Raw genomic sequence first — 19,399 nt, forward strand, 5'->3', positions numbered from 1 at the left:
TTGAGATGCCACAATCAATTCTGAAGAACTCTACCACAGACCCATGTATTTAGCTAGTTCTGAGAGAATAATTAACATTGTGCAACAAGATAGAAGCATAACACCTCTATCAGCTGACGCCAACAGGCAGGAACAGGGAGACAAAACACTGAGAGCACAGTAGTCAAGGTTACAGGTGCGTGTGCTCAGTCAGGACAGTTTCAAACTGATGAACTGGATCAAAGTTATGGGCCTTGGGAAAAAAAATGTCCCCAACAGAAAGTAAATGCAGTAATTTTAAACCTCATCATTTGAAATCTTGTTTGCATCTATTTTGGTCATTTTGAATCTCTGTGCTCTTTTGAATCTGTTTTAAATCATTTTGCTTGTCTTTGTGGTCATTTTACATCCCCTTAGCCAATTCTGGGTTGTTTCTAGTTGTTTTGTGAATGTTTGTGATCATTTAGTATTTTTCTTTTCAGCCTGGTTTTGTAAGTAAGGACCCCTGACCTATTGGGCCCCTGGGCCGGTGCCCAGTAGGCCCGTTAACCTTTGATTTATGTTTCTTTTTTCATACCACTAATTCTGATGTGAGAAAAAGCCTAGTTTGTGGTTGCTATATTTAGAGACATCCAAACATTGATTCTAACTAGTTTCAACTTCACTGACGTTTCTTATGTATCCAGAGTTTGAAAAGCAGATTTATAACTATCATTTTAACATGTGGCTCCATTGGCGTTACTTCCCATTGTTGTGCTGTCTGGTAACAGGGAGGAATTCATCGGACATGATGATTAATACTTAGTATATGATGCAGTCAACACGTCTGAGCCACAACAATTGGAGGAGGTGACACATCATATTCCTCCCATATTACTTTATTTTCTCGGTGAGGAAAGATTCGGCGGTCTGATAGGGTATACAGAGGGTGGTATCAGCTGTGGAAAAATGCAGTCAGGAAATTGTCTATCGCTGAGCAAAGTGGAAGTAAATATTTCTTATCTCTGGGTCATAAAGCAGATGGAGGCATGCGAACAAATATATCATGACCAAGAAGAAACCTGTTCGACCCTCGGGACCAAAGCAAAGAGTATATGTTTCAAGTTGAGATAAGGTGTTGTTCAAAGTCACAATGTCCGATACTCTTCCAAGATAATCTTAGAAAAACAATGAGGCAGGTTGGAACCTGTGGCTGTTTCACCCTCAGGCAAGGCAAGTGCTGACACACCTTTCCCAAGACCTCTGGTATGCTGCATGGGAACGAAGTGGGGGGACTGTGCAGTGTAGTAAAACTGTGACTAACGAAAGAAAGAGGAAGCCTAACCTTCGATGACAGATAACAGGATATGAGCACTAATGTAACTGGATGATCGAAGGGTTGACAAGTAGCCTATGTGTGGCAAGAAAGAGAAGAAGGGAAGTGCCTCCACAGTAAATGGGCGTGGAAGTTTCTCACAAGAGTTTCGCTCTCAGCTCTCTCTCAACAACTTAAATGGCTCAGGGCTTTCACAGCAGGGACGGGCCTTGAAGCTGTTTGTTTTTTGAATTCCCACTACATTGACAGTTATTGTGTTTGGATGACCACACGTGGAAATCTTAACCCATCCGTTCATATATAAAGGAAGAAAGACACTTCATTTGGCAGCTGTCACCTTAAACTGGAATACTGTTAAAGGCAAAAGAAGATAAAACACCTGCCTGCTACTTCATTAAGATTTTCATATAAATCTGGATACACAGGACAGACTGAGGAGCATTGCATTTTAGATTGAATCAGGTATGTACTCTAACGTAACAATTTATTCATTGAGTTATTGAAATCTGTTTTACAAGAGAGACCTGGGTGAATTATTGTGTTTAACAATGTATTCCTGTCTGTCGTTTTAATTTTCTTTTCACTATACTCAAGAAACACCTGCAAGATTTGGTTTTACATAATAGAAATCTTTATCTTTCTCACCAACGTTTCGTAATCCGCACTGACAGGAAATATTACGTTTCTCATTACAAATGATTCACAGGCGTGTGCATCATTACATGAGAGAACTATTATTAACCCAGTCCAACTCTCTGCTACTGCATTCTTCGTACATGACAAACACGCCGAGTGTGCTGGTACTCTGTGCACCACGCTTTGATCAAATCTTAGATTAGATAACCTACATTTTATGCTCCCATGAAAACTTGCCAAGCAGGAGGTTTCATTATTTTCCTAAAGTGTGATCATACAAGTTTTTCAAGTTTTTTTGTTGATAAAAGGGAACACTGTGCCCCATGTTGAACCATTCAAAGGATACTTTTGGTTTCATGTTGGAAATAACCTGCTCAGGGAAATACCTATGCTCAACAAAAAACAAACTTTGTGAATATGTTTTAAGGACATGTTTAGACTTGACTAGGCACTAGTTATTTTAAATTCTTTAAACTTCTGGTATTGTGGTTCAGAGTAGTGTAGCCCAAACTGCTCACGCATCAAAGGAGGTGAACACAGGACACAAGGGCAACTTAGGATAACGTTCTTTTAGCAATAATCAACCCAGCAGCATGCGCCAGTTTGGCCATCAGTTAAGGAAAGTAGCGATATTTCTCTCAAGGAGATCATGTTCAAACCCTTTGAAACAACTGATGTTCCCTTGGGCCAGGTTGAATAATACCTGAACTGATTGTGGCTTTGTTATCATTTGTTGTCCAAAAACATACCAGGTTTAAGAGGAGGTTGATCTAAAAAGTAAACTTCAAAGTACATACAAAAACACATAAGAAAACACAAACCCAACAAATTAGTATAAAGACAAAGGAAAAAATCAATAGGAAAAGCATTTACTTCCTGTTGTTTCTCTGTGTCTTTAAATCAAGTGCAACATAAGACAAAAGGAAAACATATTTCGATATGTATACATACAGTATATAGACATAGAGATATCGACACTACCAAATGAGTTCAATTCAACAAAAATCAAGAATATGTTTGTGAAGTTGACCCTGTTCAAAATTGAACAATAACTTCCCTATCCCTTTGTTATTTTTATCTCCAGAGAGTCAGTGAGTCTAATTATTAAGGGACATTTAAAATATACGTACATTTGATCAAATCTATCATTCTCTTTGAGGGTTTTATCATGTGCAGACTTAAAAAAATAGGGCTGAATGCAGGCAGTGTTCTGCACTGTTTTTCAAGTTTAATAATGAAGGGAGTAGCCAGCATTATGCCTTTGAAGTCAGTAGAAAAGTGATTAGGTTCAGATTGGAAACAGGATCATAAATTAAACATACAAGATTGAATACAATATGTGCACTCAGTGGAATGATGTCCCATTGTATCTGACCAACATTCCTAAAAGAAAAAGTTAAAATATAAGCATTTACCTAGGCTGTGCTTGCCCTTAGACAACAGTGACATCAGTTCCTCGCATGTCCTTTTATCTTCAAAACAATGTTTTTTTGCAACTCTTAACAAACTTAAAAGCATAAATCCACCACTTAGATAAATCCTAAAATGGTTCTTTGCTTTTCAGATGTCATTTGCATATTGCTTCCTCAAAACGTTTTCTTTTTTGTTTTATTAATTATTAATTGACCCTTTCTTATATGCTCTGTAGTTTGCAGAAATGCCCAAATCTCAGGAGACGAGTGAAATTAAAATGGAAGAGGTCCCGCTGAACACCATCCCAGGGACTGGGGGCACTACAGTGATCAGCATCTCTGAGCGGTGTGCTGCCGCCTCCTGCTGCAAGGACAGGAACCACAGGATACTCGCTATCTGCAGCATCATCTGTGGACTCTCCTGCATCGGAATCACGGCTCTGATCAATTCAGTCAAGGTATTTCAACTTCTTTGAACGTCATTTCACATTGCTGCTGAATGCTCTAATCAGCAGGAACACATTTTAAATGCCATCACAAACTAACTAACCTAATTAAAATGTGAAAGCCACCTTTGTGACAGAGGAAAGGTGACCTCTTGAAGACTTTTCTACCCTCTGGGTTTAAAGTGCACCTATCATGCTATTTTTAGGCAATAGCATAAGTCTCAGATATATCAAAAACATGTCTATGAAGTGTTTTGCTCAAAATACCAAACGGATCAGCCATTCTAGCCATGCCTCATATCCCTCTATTTCAAAAGTGCTGAATTTGGATATAAAGCTTTTTTTCTAAAAAGAAAAATTGATAAAAACGCTCTGATAGTGCCGTGGGACCACATTTCCGATATTACGTCACATCGGACGCAAATCTGGATCAGCTCCGTTGTACCCCCGTTTTTAGAGATTTGGGTACGGAGGAAAAGAGAGGGTTTTATTTTTTGACGCTGCGTGAGTCACATATTTACCGGGGACACATATTTATGTATAAAAGACATCAAAAAGTGCATTTTGCATGATAGGTCCCTTTAAGTTAAGATCAGGAGGTCAGAAAGAAACTTCAAATTGTTTTTTAAATTAATTTTTAACACAAACAGCTGTGAGGTTGAATATTGTCTTTTTAAATCCAAAAACTACACTAACTTAAAAACTAGATAAATGCATATTACATCCGAGTCCATATTTGACCTCTCAGTTTGGCTAGCAGATAACAGAAAAACTACTGGCTAGATTTTCAAGTAACTTGGTGGCAGATCCATATACATTTTGGATTAGGACTCAAATCACAGAGCAGATACATTAACATTGGTAGATACGATATTTAGCCTTGTGCACCCCTAGTTTTCTTTTACTGTTTTCTGATATAACACTGCATTCAATGTAATTGTCCTTACTTCAACAGGCTGAGAATACTACAGGTCAAGAGAGAAATAATTTCTTAAAAAGGGCAAGGAAATTTGGCATCATCTCCATCGTGGTATGGTTTGCCATTCTGGTTTCAATTCCCATACTGATGGCCTTCATCTCATACATCCTGACGCTGATAGAATGACAAACTCTGATAGACCTCTACAGAAGACAACAATAAGAGTGACTTTGGATGTTGACAGACAGTGGACAGTACAAACATCATCCATGAAGATATGAGGAAACTGGTTACACATAAAGGCAGCTTTAGTCTTTCTTGTGCTGACGAAGTGTCCCAGATTACACTTTTTTTTTTTTTACTTCTCAACCTTTTATAATATTTCTTACGTAACACTTAAAAACAGTACCAAAAGCATTACAACTTTTACATACTGTAATATTTATTTAACAATGAGAACATTTGGAAAATTCTAAATCTAAATGACCATATCAAATTCACTTGAGACATGGCACTACATGACACATTATATGTTAAAGATTAGAAAATGTCATTCCCTTAAATGCCATTACAATAACATGATTCTTAGATACCGTATATACTTGCAGATACTCCAGAAGTTAATACATTACTTAAATCTGTGAATCTAAAAAGGTGGAGAACAGGGACTCGTTCATCAAGGATGGGGTCCTTGCAGAAAATAAAATGGCATGGCAGCGCTACATCAGAACAAGACCCTGCGCTTGTTGCAAGCATGATCTTCTTGTTACCGTAATACTTTTATTAATGTCAATATGTTGTACTTTTACACATGTATATAAAAAGAAATATTTCATAATAAAAACCTTGTGCTAAGAGTTGCTTGAAAGTTCCTCATTTAAATGACGATAACAAATAAACCTACAAAACACCATAAAAAGAGAACGTCTTACAGTTAGGCAACAACAAGAACATACACAAGATAAAGAAGTTACTTTTCCAATACACATTTCAACACCATAAATCAATCCAGAGAACAGGACGTAATAAAGCCAGCAGTGGAATTTCAACACCTCCACTGTTGACTAAAGTGCTCTCTAAAGGGAGCTATATTTTATACAAGAAAAACCCTGTTATGCCATGAATGTACAAACACACTTGATACATGTTGCTAAGAACATTACAAAGTAGAATGATTAACACATGTCGCTTGCAGACAGCCATGACTACACACTGGTTGTGAGATTGGACACAGCCAATACAAATCTCTTGCTGGCATGTTTTAAGGTTACATTCAGCATCAGTAAAGAATAGCTGCCTTTATGGACACACTTGCAATAATGCTGAAAGTCAGGTAAGGAGTACCAATATGTTGTTACAATGCTTTTCTCTCAAACACAACAATGCAAAAATAAATCAGATGCATACTGCATTTGCATTTTTAGAAAAGAAAACAGGCAGTCTAACAAAACGGCGTCATGACTTACCCAGGGAGGTTGTACAGATTTGCAACTTTGGGTCTGAAAGAAAAAGTAAGCTATACTGAAAACGGTATTATATTGTATAAGTGTTTAATTTAAGGCTGGCAACATTTGTTTATGGACAGTTTCACTCGTCACAGATGGAAAGCTGTCGGGGGGGAAAAAGGACGGCCAAGGTTTAAGTGCATTAATGACAAACATGCCATGTATAATGCGATTACCACCATGTTTATAAACAACTTCTATGAGGCAACACATTTCTGGTGCTATGATGTATTGTTCTTCTCGCAGGGCTACATATAGAATACAGAACATTATTATTTTTTTAAAATTACTTCACAAAAACATTCATATGTGCTGGCAACAAAAGAGCAGAACAATTCACATGTGAATCTTCATGTTGGAAATGCATTTGGAATATTCATATTAACAGAATGATCTCTCGCAGTGATTTAGCCTTTTCAGAGGCAGCTGTCAACTGTCGTTCTGATCATGGATCAACCACAGGTTCAGCTGATGGAGCTTGGCACAGAGGAGGGAGTCTGAGTCCTGCACGCTGAGTGGCGGCTCGTCTCTAGCAAAGGCCCCTCGCCTCTTCCTGGAAGATGAATTTCCTGACTTTCCGACACCAACAAGGGGCTTCTTCGGTCTTCGGACCTCGCCGGCATCCAAGAATTCCATAAAACGTTTGACTCGCCTCTGGCCGAACCAGGACTCTGAGCCATTTTTGCGATTGAGAGGCACTTCGAGAATGGTCTCCAGCCGGCTGAAACCAGAGTTAGAAAGTCTTATTAATAAGTGAGTTGAGGAAGTTAAGGGAATGTAACAAGTTGTTAAGGAGTAGTTATTGTGTTTCACATAACTGGGAACTGATTTGAGTGAAGAGTGATTCCTCTGGCGCCACCCTGTGGTCAAACCTTGCCTTACTAGCTGTGTACAAATCCACTCTGCATACTAACAGGTTTTGGGTGTGTTCACAGGGAAAGGTGAGAAAATAAAAGTACACTTAAACCATTCCTATAATTCAATGTGGACAAGGTCCTGCTGACAGCTGCTTTTGAAGCTTTGGAAAATGCTGAGTTATCTTTAAAAAAGGTAAAGATTATTCCTGATTTAAACTATGCTTGATTTTAAATTCTTAAATTTGAACATAATCTGTTGATAAATCTAAACAATACAGCTTTATTTATAAAGCACTTTCAAACTTCCAGACCAAAGTGCTGTACAGTCAAATAAACAAACATACAACAATCACACAGCACACACACCATAAAACAAGTACAAGTAAAAACAATAGACAATTTAAAAGCAACTCTCTAAAATATGTGAATACGCTAAGGAGAAGAGGTGGGTGTTAAGAAGCGCTTTAAAAGCAGACAGTGTGGAGGCCTGCCTGATATGCAGGGGCAATCATAAACAATCATAATAACTAAAGATCTTCTTATATTTTATATGAAACAAACCCTTTAAATATGGTTTGAGTGGTGCTGAGCACTAGAAGTTTAAATATGAAGACATTTTCTAATAATACATATAAGTGTTCACAGCAATGCTTCAACTAAGCCCTTCATACATTTGCATCTTGAAGACTACAAAAAAAAGGTTTAAATTACATATTTTGTGTGTGTGTTTATATTAATCATTTAACGTGCGATTACAGTCGGTGCTGTAACTGATCTTACCCGTCAGGAGGTTTGCTGAAATTCTTATTGGTGTAAATTTCTTCCAAACTAAACTCCTTCTTTTTCAGCCTGTGATGTGACAAAGAAGAAAAACAAACATAGCAATCAGTCTGAATATTGATCAAAGTGTTCAATAAACAACAGACATGTATTGACATAAATTAACTTTCAATGGCATAGCAGAGTGACCTCATAGTATTTGACCTACTTTCAAACGCTCACCCAAGGGAAAGGCAGAGTGACTTTTGCTTGACTTTTTAAAGCTGGTTGTACAAAACCCAGATGAAATAACACCAATGACAGCCGAGTCAGCTCCATTTGCTGATGAAGGCAGTGAGATGCCTTTTAAATACCAAAATCAGTGAGTATGTAAACATTGTGTGGGGTTTAGGGTCATTTGTATCACATACTGTTCCCAAGGTCTAGAGTGAACTTCCATGTGTTTGAGTATTTACCTGATGGCTTTGGGCAGGCCCATTGGGGTCAGGTTGTTCTGAGGTTTGGGTAAAGTTTTCCGAATTCTAATAGACGACACCTTCCCTCGCTCCTCATGTTTTTGCACCACCTGCGAACATGAACAAGGGGATTAGTTAACTGAATCTAAATCTGTTTCTATACTTTTAGTTAAAGATGTCACTACACGCATGTTAAATAATGTATACCTTGATTTCAGAATCTGAAAAGGCCTTTTCTTCTCTCAACCCTATATCTTCAAACTCCTGACTGGATGAGCCCGTGTCCTCGCCGTCATCCTCCTCCTTACTCTGTCGTCTTCTCTCAATGTCACATTTCCCACTGCGAAAAAGACGATAGTAAATACCAGCCAACGGTGAAAACACTCTTCAGAACCATTGATAAAATAGCAGTAGGGCCTGGCTCATTTCGTGGCATCTGCAGGCAGTGGCAAGTACTTCCGGCATCTGCCACAGAGGCCGCTACTCCGTGGTATCTGAGGCAAGTATATGCCAGAGATGCCACAACTTGCCGTGGCAATTATATGCCACAACCATGCCACAACTTGCCGTGGCAAGTATATGCCACAACTTATATATGCCACAACTTGCCGTGGCAAGTAAATGCCACAAGTTAAGAGTTAAGAGAAGGTTTACGGTAGCTGCCACTCGCCTTCCGTGGCAAATGCTGATATTTAAACCCGTATTTATCGCGTAAAATGTCGCTGCTTTGGCATGACTTTATCGGACTGATCTGTACACATGACTGATGATCTGTTACTGATGGTCCGATCTCTATTTTTCAAAAAGATTAAACATATGTTCTATAGATGTTACTTGGAGAACGTGGTTTGTTAAAATAAATAAACGTGCTATTTTTATGATAATACTCAAGATATATTATTATAAAACATCATCCTTAAAATTCTTTTTTTAAATGTATTTTTAAATGTTCTAAATTTGAAAAAACTAGATAAAAATGAACTAAAGTTAAAATCTTGTTTTTCATGCCCCAAGAGCAATAAAAACACCTGGTAAAAAAATCCTGAGTGAGGCTTTCATAATTCATGCATGAAAGGGTTAAGAAAGACAAATATATGTTTCTATTGGTTTTAGTAAGATGGTTTATTATAGTGTATTCTTACACATTCAGTAGGCTATATTGTTTATTCTTTAGATACTCTGTAGATAAATATCTACTAATAATGTGTAAATTATTTCCTGTTTCTTTTTATTATTATTATTTTATGTTTACTATCCCTTATCACTGCTGTAACGCAAAGATTTCAACATTTTAGATAAATAAAGTAAATACAACGTATCACATCAAAATCTGTTTATGTTCATTAGCAACACAATGATTTGATATTTGCATGCATGACATATAACCTTTTTACTGATGCACAAAAAAAGTTTTAACAAGGGTGTAATTATATTACATTGTAACCCTCTTTCCTCAACATATTAAATCAACTTTATACGGTTAAATGAGGATTGCTTGGAGTATCATGCTTAAGAGAACATTCTTCATGTTTATTTAAGTATTTATCATTCTCATGGTGCTGCCCTAAGTCTGTAGCCAAGTCTAATAACACCATTGTACACGTTGCTGTGTCAAAACAGATATTTATTTTTTAATTATTTGTCTTTACTAGTAAGAATACACCTGGTTATCGTAGCAAGCAGTGGAAAGTCCCCTCAAGAAGCGACAATGGCCAAGGGCTTGCGTTGCAACGCTCACTTGCCAATATTTCTTTTTTTATTACAATATAGGCCTATGTTTAGCCTACTATCATAGATATAGCACGTTTGTTTATTTTAGCAAACCACGTAGGCTATTCCAAGTAAAATTGAATATAAATGATAATTTATAATCTTTTTGAAAAATAGAGATCGCACATCAGTCCTGTGTACAGATCAGTCCGATAAAGTCATGCCTAAACAGCGACATTTTACACGATAAATACGAGTTTAAATATCAGCATTTGCCACGGAAGGCGAGTGGCAGCTACGGTAAAACTTCTCTTAACTCTGGCATCTTGTGGCAACTCCCGTTCAGCATGCGCAAATGCCACGGCAAGTTGTGGCATATACTTGCCACGGCAAGTTGTGGCATATGCTTGCCACGGCAAGTTGTGGCATATGCTTGCCACGGCAAGTTGTGGCATATGCTTGCCACGGCAAGTTGTGGCATATGCTTGCCACGGCAAGTTGTGGCATATGCTTGCCACGGCAAGTTGTGGCATATGCGGCATTTACTTGCCACGGCAAGTTGTGGCATATACTTGCCACGGCAAGTTGTGGCATATGCTTGCCACGGCAAGTTGTGGCATATGCTTGCCACGGCAAGTTGTGGCATATGCTTGCCACGGCAAGTTGTGGCATATGCGGCATTTACTTGCCACGGCAAGTTGTGGCATATACTTGCCACGACAAGTTGTGGCATCTGTGGCATATACTTGTGGGAGATGCCACAAATGCCAAGGCACATGCCACGGCGATTAGTGGCAACACTCATTGTGTTCTAGTATGATAAATAAAATAACATTGTACCTTGAAAATCAATGCATTCGTTCATTTGACACGTTGGTGGTTTTAGGTAGGCTATACCGCGACCCCTGGCGGTTCTAGTGTGAAGTAAAAGTAGAAGTAGCCAACCTAAATGTTGGAATACTCTGTTACAAGTAAAAGTCATGCATTAAAATGTTACTCAAGTAAAAGCGCAAAAATGATGAGCATAACAATATACTTGAAGTGCATATTACATGTTTTCATTATAATGATTGATCATGAAAGTGTTCTCAAAGCTGGTAAAGGTGCAGCTAGTTTGAATGACTTTGTATACTGTAGTAGGGTATCTTGTGAATTTACTCCAGGAGTAACTATAAAGTCTGATTTAAGACTTGATTATATGTATCATCATTAAACAGAATCTGTAGTAAGTAACTAAAGGTAGCGTATTAAATAAATGTAGGGGAGTAGGCTACAATTACACAATTTACCTCTGAATTGTAGTGGGGTAAGTAGCCTACTACGTAACATACCATTTACATACTCAACTAAAGTACAAGTAGGCTATTTATAAATCACAAGTACAGTACTTGAGTATACAAGTTAGACTATTTCCCACCTCTGGTCAACAATGTTAGATCTTTATGTCAACTTACTAATAATATATCTTGAGTATTATCATAAAAATAGCACGTTTATTTATTTTAACAAACCACGTTCTCCAAGTAAAATCTATAGAACATATAATATTTAATCTTTTTGAAAAATATGATCGGACAATCAGTAACAGATCATCAGTCTTGTGTACAGATCAGTCCGATAAAGTCATGCCAAAACAGCGACATTTTACGCGATAAATACGGGTTTAAATATCAGCATTTGCCACGGAAGGCGAGTGGCAGCTACCGTAAACCTTCTCTTAACTCTTAACTTGTGGCATTTACTTGCCACGGCAAGTTGTGGCATATATAAGTTGTGGCATATACTTGCCACGGCAAGTTGTGGCATCTGTGGCATATACTTGCCACAGATACCACGGAGTAGCGGCCTCCGTGGCAGATGCGGGTAGTACTTGCCACTGCCCGCAGATGCCACGAAATGCGCTTGCTGTCTCTCTAAAATAGACCCTCCAGAAAAACGCGATTCTGCGATCGCAGAATTTACCGCATAATCAGCAAAATGGCGCAGATTTTTAAAAGGCCGCATAATCCCCGCATTTTTCCACAAAAAGTTGAGAAAAAAAAGTTAACTCGTCTTGACGTGAAGTAGTGATGATGATGACGCGACGTCATCAGCTCGAGCATCACAGAAGCTAAACACCGTAGAGTGAACATGTGGAACTCACACGAGAGAGAAAACACCAAGATGAAAAAATCTGATCCATCTCATTTACCGACGAACATTTCTGCTAAAGACCGGGCACAGCAGTACCCCGATGTCTTTCACGAAAGTGGGGGGAAACTATTCTGCACCCCGTGCAACTGTGTGTTGGAGCCTAAGTCTAGAAAATCGACGGTGACGACCCACTTTGATTCATTCAAACATTCGAAAATGCTTTCTGCTGCTGCGGACAAGAAAGCCAAACAACTCACGTTCACCGAGGCATCAACCTCCAAAACCCTTTCGAGGGCTACAAGAAACGAGGTGAGTAGCCTACAAGATTGAAGCTGGTCAGATAACGAACGAGTAAATGAAAACAGAATGAGGCGGAGAAGTGTGTGTGTGTGTGTGTGTGTGTGTGTGTGTGTGTGTGTGATTAAAAATAGCCCAATTGCTTTTACAATAAATAAACATTGAATGTGTTTAATTGAATAGGAAAGAGGTTTAACGTTAGTGGCAAGTTGTGTGTGAGAGAGAATAAATAAGACAGCCAATATTTAAAACAAAAAATCTATTCTTTTTCGCAGCTTTCCGCATATTTCACCGCATAAAATCACATAAAAACCTGCATGTTTAATCGCATAATCAAGGATTTTAGCCTGCGTTTTTCTGGAGGGTCTAATAAAAGTACTAATACCACACTGTGAAGATGCTCCACTAAAAAGTCAGAGCCCTCCATTCAAAACCTTACTTCGGTAAAAGTATTTATGTTTTTAATCAGCAAGGTGTACTTGAAGTATCAAAAGTAAAAGTACTCCTTGTGCAGCAATTGATATCAAAACATTTGAGTATCATTGGCATCATCAAGTGAAAAAACGTATTACCTGCTGCTAAAGTCCAACGGAGCTCTCAAGTCGTCGATTCTTTGGATGGATACGAATGGGTATAAAGGAAAAGAGGAGGTGTGGGAGGAAACAGACGTGCTGGGGCTGACTGCAGCTTCTCTACTGTCAACTTTTTTGGAAATGAAAGCCAAGGGGCTTGAGAGGAAACAGGAAGCAAGAGCTGAGAGGGAGGAGCTGGGAGAAAGTGCAAAACTGGGAGACAGGAGAGACAGGAGAGATCTTCTGGACGGGTACACCTCCTTACGCAGGCAGAGGGGGGCGATCTCCCTCTCCACCTCCACGCTGCAGACCGTGTGTCGACGAGCCCGCCGCAGGGCTATCTGGGAATGATGGAGAGAAGGAGTGTGGGGGGCTAGGGGCTGGTGCGGGGGGCAGATCCTGCTGAGCTGCGGGGAGTGCAGAGTAGAAGTCCAGAGCGTGTCGTCAGGTTGAAGGGACAGGATCTCTGGACAAGAGTAGCTGCGAAACAGGCGTGTTGAGGTGCTGTTCCCTGAGGAGCGGGAACTCGCTGTAGCCAGGTCTGCATCGTCCATAGTGATGCAGTTTGTCCCCTGCTCACCTTCAAGAGTCCTACTTTGCAAAACTCTGCATTTTATCTTTAGGTTTTCTGCTCTCCTTGGCTTAATGTTAACCCCTTTTGTACTAGACCTTAGCCCAGTCACTCTGCTTTGGTTACTGGCTTCTACCTCTTCTGACACAGGAGCAGCACTCCTGTCTTTCCCTTCAACAACATGGTTAACTTCAATATCCAATTGTACATTACTGTCTCCATTAGGTTGAGAGGATGAAGAAACAGGTTGTTGAATACTTTCAAAAGGAGTCATTTCAAAATACACAGGGTCCATTGAGATGTTACATTTGCCTTGTTTAGGCTGGTTTTCTTTGGCTACCAAATGAAGGTTATTGACACACTGCTTTGTCTCTTGATTCCCAGCTGACATAGATGATTTATCAGCAACTTTTAAAGCCTTTTTGGATCGTTTGGGCAGCTGCTTCAGTTCCTTTTCCATGCCTGAACCTGATTGGGTTGGCGATTTCCGTTTTAGCAGTTTGTCGTTTATATTCCTGCGCTTGCTTGTGCTTTGGAGGGGCTTTATAGAAGGACGGACAAAGACCACTGATAACGGTTCCTGCTCAATTTCTTTTGCAGAGGTGGTTTCTAGTTCCTTACTGTTCGACCTGGTCTTTAGTTTTTTGCAGGAGCCACCCGTTGGCTTCACCGTGCGACTGCTGCCCTTTTGGTTTTTTTCTGACACACCAGTGATTTCATCCAGAGAGCAAACCAACATCGCATCAGAGGGACTTTCAGTCTGTGGGTTTAACTCGGGATGTAATTCTTGTCCTACTTTTCCTTTCTTATTTTCTCTTTTTGAAGCAGCTTGTCTTTTCCTAGCAGGCTTCAGTGGTTCTTCCTTATCTACAATGGGATTTGCCATCACAACTTCATTTATATATGGCTTCAAAGGGCCACCTTCTGAGGCGACATTTAAAAGCTCTTGTCTTTTTGTTTCCTTTTTAGATTTATCTGCAGTCAATCTCTTCTTCTTCACAGCTTCTTGAGAATCGCAGTCCAGTTCCACATCCCTCTTTGCTCGGACAAGAGTTGAAACTGAGTACGTTTCAGGGCTTAGGCCACACTCCAGCTGCTGAATATTCACATAAGGCTTTAGTGTCCATCCATTTGCGTCATTTAAGTTATTATGATGCATTTGGCGAACCATAACTTCTATTCTTCTGCCTTCATCCGCATGACCAAGCTGAGGACAGTCGGTGTCAGGCTGAGTAGAACAAACGGAATCAGTTTTGTTTGATTTGACAGAATTCATGAAAGAAACCTGCTCATCACTAACCTCAGACTCTTCTTTCTTGACTTTGGATTTTGAAGACTTAGAAGCAACTTTCTTTACTCTTTCTTTACAAATTCTATTAACTGTACATTTCCTAGGCAGTAGTTTCAGCTGGACAGTCACATTGCCTCTCTGGTCCTCCATAACACCAGACAACTTGACATTGGAATCATGTGAGGCACTTCCGTTGACAACTTCCGCAGAAACAACGCAGGGTAAGGGACAGTGTTGCAAAGGCACAGCATCAGGAAAGCTTATTTCCTTTTGGGTTATTGCACTTTCATCTGCCCGTTCAGAGCCGTGTGTTGGCAACTCCACATCCAACAATAATTTCTTTGAATATTTAAGATCAGCAGTTTCTGTGTTTTGTGAACCTTCTACTTTACTGAGCCTCTGCTGATCATCTTCAGCATCCCGATTCCTATTCTGGCTTTGTGCTTCTGGATGAAGCGTACGACTCTGCTCCGAGTGTTCAACATCAGATGATGGATCGGCCTGTAGCTCACCCTCATCGAGTTTGTCTGGATGGTCCGTGCATGGTGGAGGAATATTAGCTTTGAAGAGTTTAACAGGACTCATCACTATCTCTGTGAAACTGGCCATCTTTGACTTGAGCGACTGAAATAAGGGGCCAATCACCCATCCCTTCGGAGCAACAGCCAAGACCTCCATGCGTGCGTCCATGTCAGGATTCTGTGTGGTTTCCTCAACAAACTGCTCCACTTCAATGTCCGCAGCAGAGACGTTTGGTTCCTTTCGTGGGCTTTGCCAGGTCTTTTGCCTGCTACAAAAAAAAAAAAAAAAAATAGGCTCTCAAAACACATTCCACTGATAAGAAACATTACTGTTATGTCAAATAACAACACCTACATATAGTTGTTTCATGAAACCTTTGATATATGTTTAGTGTCAATACAAGGTCTGAGTTATTTATTTATTGAAACATTCAAAAATCTATGCCTGTTTTTATCTGGCCTGATGTTGTAGGTCATATGGAAAACTACTCAAAAGTATGCCTGCATTATATATTCTGACCATGGTTACTCAAAGAGAATAATGTTATTTACATACTGTTTCTTATTGTTCACAAGTGTTGAAAATATATATTTTTAAAAAATACAATTTAAAATGAGCACATGCATAAAAGGAACATGTTGGCAAGCAGTTTTTCTAGATAAATCAAAACTTGAAAGTAAACATTTCAGACTTACTGATTCTGAGGCTCGGCTGTAAAACAGACATCAAATCCATCCTTGAAAAAAAAGAAAAAAAGACAGCACAACAAAGTTTAGAGTCCTTTCTCATAAAATCTACTAACAAATAAAACAAAAAATGCTGTCGTTTAGAAAATGTATTATCGGCTACTTTTTCATTATAAAACTAAAAGTATATATTTATATACATTTTAATTTCAGTGCTCAAATTTAAGATTAGCAAAAAAGCTAAATTTGATCAAATTTTGTTAAAAAAAAATGGAGGACATTACGTTATTTTTTACATATGAATTCACTTGAGATATATATATATATATATATATATATATATATATATATATATATATTTATTCTGAGAAACTGGTATTCATTTACTTCTACCTTTTTGCAAAACAAGAACACAAATACAACGCATTGTTAGTCTATCCCCCTTACGCATTAGTGGGTCACATTAAGACAGTGGATTTCTTGTTAGATGCAGTAGACCATGAAGGAGGATTACAATCCCTCAATTAACCCACACACCCTGCTCACTGTACAGGTCTCCAATGTTGACATACACAGCCGTACGGCAAGCTGCTGCACAGATTAGACACAGAGAGCTGCATTACATAAAAAACACCACCAATTAGGGCATGAAGACCAACAGAGATACAGTGAGGGTCGAGTTTGGAAACCTCTAGAGCAAGGAAAGACGCCACTGACCTCGTTTTGTTTCTCCAGTGCATGTGTGCCTTCAATGCTTGGCTGCTTGGACTGCGACACCTACAAACCAGAGATATGCATAAACAGTTACTCATTTGATTGTCGTAACATTAATGATCTGAACCAAGATTATTTATTTTTAAACTCCTACCATGTTTGCACTCTCCCTTTGTCTCTGTGTGGGAGACGGATCCAGTCTGGATGATTGCTGAGCTGCCCCGCTGTCTGTGTGGCTCTGCTTTTCAGGGGTTTGTGCTTTGACCTCTTGAATTCGGCCACTCCGCCCGTGTCCAGATATTCCATTATCCACACAGCTGTGAATGTTTAAAAATATTTTCAGAAAATCAAGTCAATATGAAGTATTTTTTGTTTTAAGTACATTGAGAAAAACAGTACTTCAGGTCTTAAAGATGAGGAGCGGTTCAGTTGTTATGATAGGGATGTCCCAAGCCGAGTCCTTTAGTATTAGGAATCTACTGATATTCAGTTAATCAACCTTATGGATCTTTCAATACTAGTTATGATTTAGTCTCCTAACAGCGTATTCTTCACACACTGCCATTTTTGAAGGTATTTATAATAAATAAGAAGTTGTTGAGTTAAATTACTGACTTGATAGGGTGAAGGTTTATTAGAAACATTTCAGGAATCAACATGAAGCGATAAGCTAGAGAGAGGATGTATGACTGTTGGAGTTCCTCCGGACTACAAAAAAAACTCTGCTTGCGTTGTTACAGAGTGATTTTGGCTGAGCACAGACACAGACAACAGCCACGTTTTATTTTAGTCTGCCATCAAGTTACAGACAGCGTTAACTAAAGCAGTGGCAGCCAATATGACCTGCCGTCTCTTCATCTATTTAACCGTCAAAAGAGTCACATTAAAAAGAGTAGCTGCTAGCTGAACGTTCTGCACACTGCTCTTTGTTAAGAAGAAAGAGACACACCATTAGTGAAAATGAGGGAATAGCAAATCCATTAAATTGCCAACAGAGGTGTCAGAACTCTGTCACCAAATAATGAAAAACATCAACGTTTGAATGATGCATGGCAGTCCAACAGATGGAAAATACACATTCCTAGTATAAGAACTGATGGAAATGAAAATGTAACAAATAATAGCAAAAGTTTCCAGAGGATGTACTCGTTTAATCTGTAAATCCAAAACTGTGAAAAAAAGTGTCACAAAGCAAGGAGGGGAAAATAGACTCACAGCAAAAGAAAAAGGTGCTAGAACAACTGTACCTGGGAGTGATGGAGGAAAGGGGGAGGAGAGGTGGAGGAGGTTCACTGTGGGGGGGTGCACTACATAAACTGTTAGAGGGAATAGCATGTTCATCCATTGGACAAACTATCTGAGGGAGCGAGTCACAGGGATAAGTCAACATCCCCTTGCTCGCTCTTTCTCTCGTGTTTGTCCTTTTCTGAAAATAACAAGAAAAAACATGCAGGGTATCACATCAGCATTAAAGCACTTCAAAATAGCTCTAAACATTAACATTCACTTACTTTTCTGACCTCTTGGATGGTTGTTTCTTCTGAAATGAGCAACAACGTATTTTAGTAATTTCCTTTTTGAGATTTTTCATTTACATAATTGATTTCAAACCTGGTTCTTTTTCAAAAAATGATCACAAGATAAAATATAAAAAACTGACACAATTTGAAAATGGCCTTCTCATTTTTCTCTCGCTCAAGATGATTTTTTCAAATGGCTCGTTTAGTCCAAAAATAAATAAATACTGTCTCGGAAAAATACAGTATGATGTGAAAAGGTTCGAAGAGAAAGACTACACAAACACATGTTTTGGATTTGAGCGTATGTGAGTCATTGTCGTTGGCACATAAATTAGTTAACTTGCCCTTTCTTTGGCAAAAGGTTGGTTACATCTAACGTTGGACTAATAACCTTAAAAGCTAAGCTGCTAGATATTTAAATATGTATTTATTTCATTGCATTTTTTCAATCAAATAGAAGGTGCGATTGGTTCGATTAACACTGGGCTAGGTCTAAATGCTGGAAGGGGCACTGTTTCACATTCAAACTTTTATGTTGAGGCTAAGCAAACACATGGAAAGGTTAGCGAAATGTGTTGTATGGTATACAACGGATATGTTTTTAAAAAGTGTATTAGTGCCGACCACCTTGGCTACATCTAAGCATAGCTTCATTGTAATTCTCGGTTAACACTGCATGGTTTGGCTAACACCGATATTCACACAGTGTGTAATATGCGGTAATATACACTTAACAGTGTCTGTTCCGGGGAATAGACGTAGCCACCAGTAGCTGTCATCTCTGCTAACGCTCAAACGTTTTCTACGTGGTAACTAGGCACATATTGGTTTAGCAGTTCAGTTGCTTGCAGGTTTTATTGCTAAATCACCGTGAACAAACTTACCAGAAACGACCAGCTGGCTGGACTGAGGGTAGTATTCCGACCTCACAGTAAACAAGACATGCCGGACGGCGCCCAACAAGCGACTCCCTCTCGCAAACGTATCCGTTTTTACAAATCCAGACAGATAGATCATCCAATCACAAGACGAGTTAGGTTTCCCTTGTTGAATTCTGACCAATGACAGAAGACTTTGAA

General features: G+C 39.1%; 1 protein-coding gene and 1 long non-coding RNA gene across 4 annotated transcripts; one reads left to right on the top strand and one right to left on the bottom strand.

Moving 5' to 3' along the window:
• The first annotated feature begins 1,327 nt into the window (after window positions 1–1,327).
• LOC307014181 lies at window positions 1,328–6,498 on the top strand. The gene is made up of 3 exons (XR_013801178.1): window positions 1,328–1,756; window positions 3,579–3,800; window positions 4,744–6,498. It is a non-coding gene; the product is annotated as an uncharacterized lncRNA (long non-coding RNA).
• Window positions 5,129–19,352, bottom strand: prr14 (proline rich 14). Of its 3 annotated transcripts, none has more exons than XM_079641964.1 (11): window positions 19,205–19,352; window positions 18,321–18,340; window positions 18,048–18,226; window positions 16,955–17,117; window positions 16,804–16,863; window positions 16,096–16,136; window positions 13,017–15,668; window positions 8,512–8,644; window positions 8,305–8,414; window positions 7,850–7,918; window positions 5,129–6,933 (listed from the first exon to the last, which is right to left on the bottom strand). In XM_079641964.1, the coding sequence occupies exons 1-11, from the start codon at window positions 19,335–19,337 to the stop codon at window positions 6,642–6,644; spliced, it is 3,852 nt and encodes a 1,283-aa protein (XP_079498090.1). In that variant the 5' UTR covers window positions 19,338–19,352; the 3' UTR covers window positions 5,129–6,641. The 3 variants fall into 3 exon arrangements, with proteins under 3 accessions (XP_079498090.1, XP_079498089.1, XP_079498091.1); XM_079641963.1 differs by having other exon boundaries at window positions 18,312–18,340; XM_079641965.1 differs by lacking the exon at window positions 18,048–18,226 and having other exon boundaries at window positions 18,312–18,340; window positions 19,205–19,302.
• Window positions 19,353–19,399: the final 47 nt, after the last annotated feature.

Source organism: Notothenia rossii (genome assembly GCF_949606895.1).
Source record: "Notothenia rossii genome assembly, chromosome: 8".
Taxonomy (NCBI): Eukaryota; Metazoa; Chordata; class Actinopteri; order Perciformes; family Nototheniidae; genus Notothenia; species Notothenia rossii.

Bases quoted from the DNA above. Each gene is read 5' to 3' on its own strand.
- prr14 (XM_079641963.1), bottom strand. From the start codon at position 19,337: ATGATCTATCTGTCTGGATTTGTAAAAACGGATACGTTTGCGAGAGGG. The intron at 17,118-18,047 runs GTACAGTTGTTC...AAACATTCACAG, and splicing joins CTTTCCTCCATCACTCCCAG to CTGTGTGGATAATGGAATAT. The intron at 16,137-16,803 runs GTCAGTGGCGTC...TTTTTTTTCAAG, and splicing joins CACTGGAGAAACAAAACGAG to GATGGATTTGATGTCTGTTT.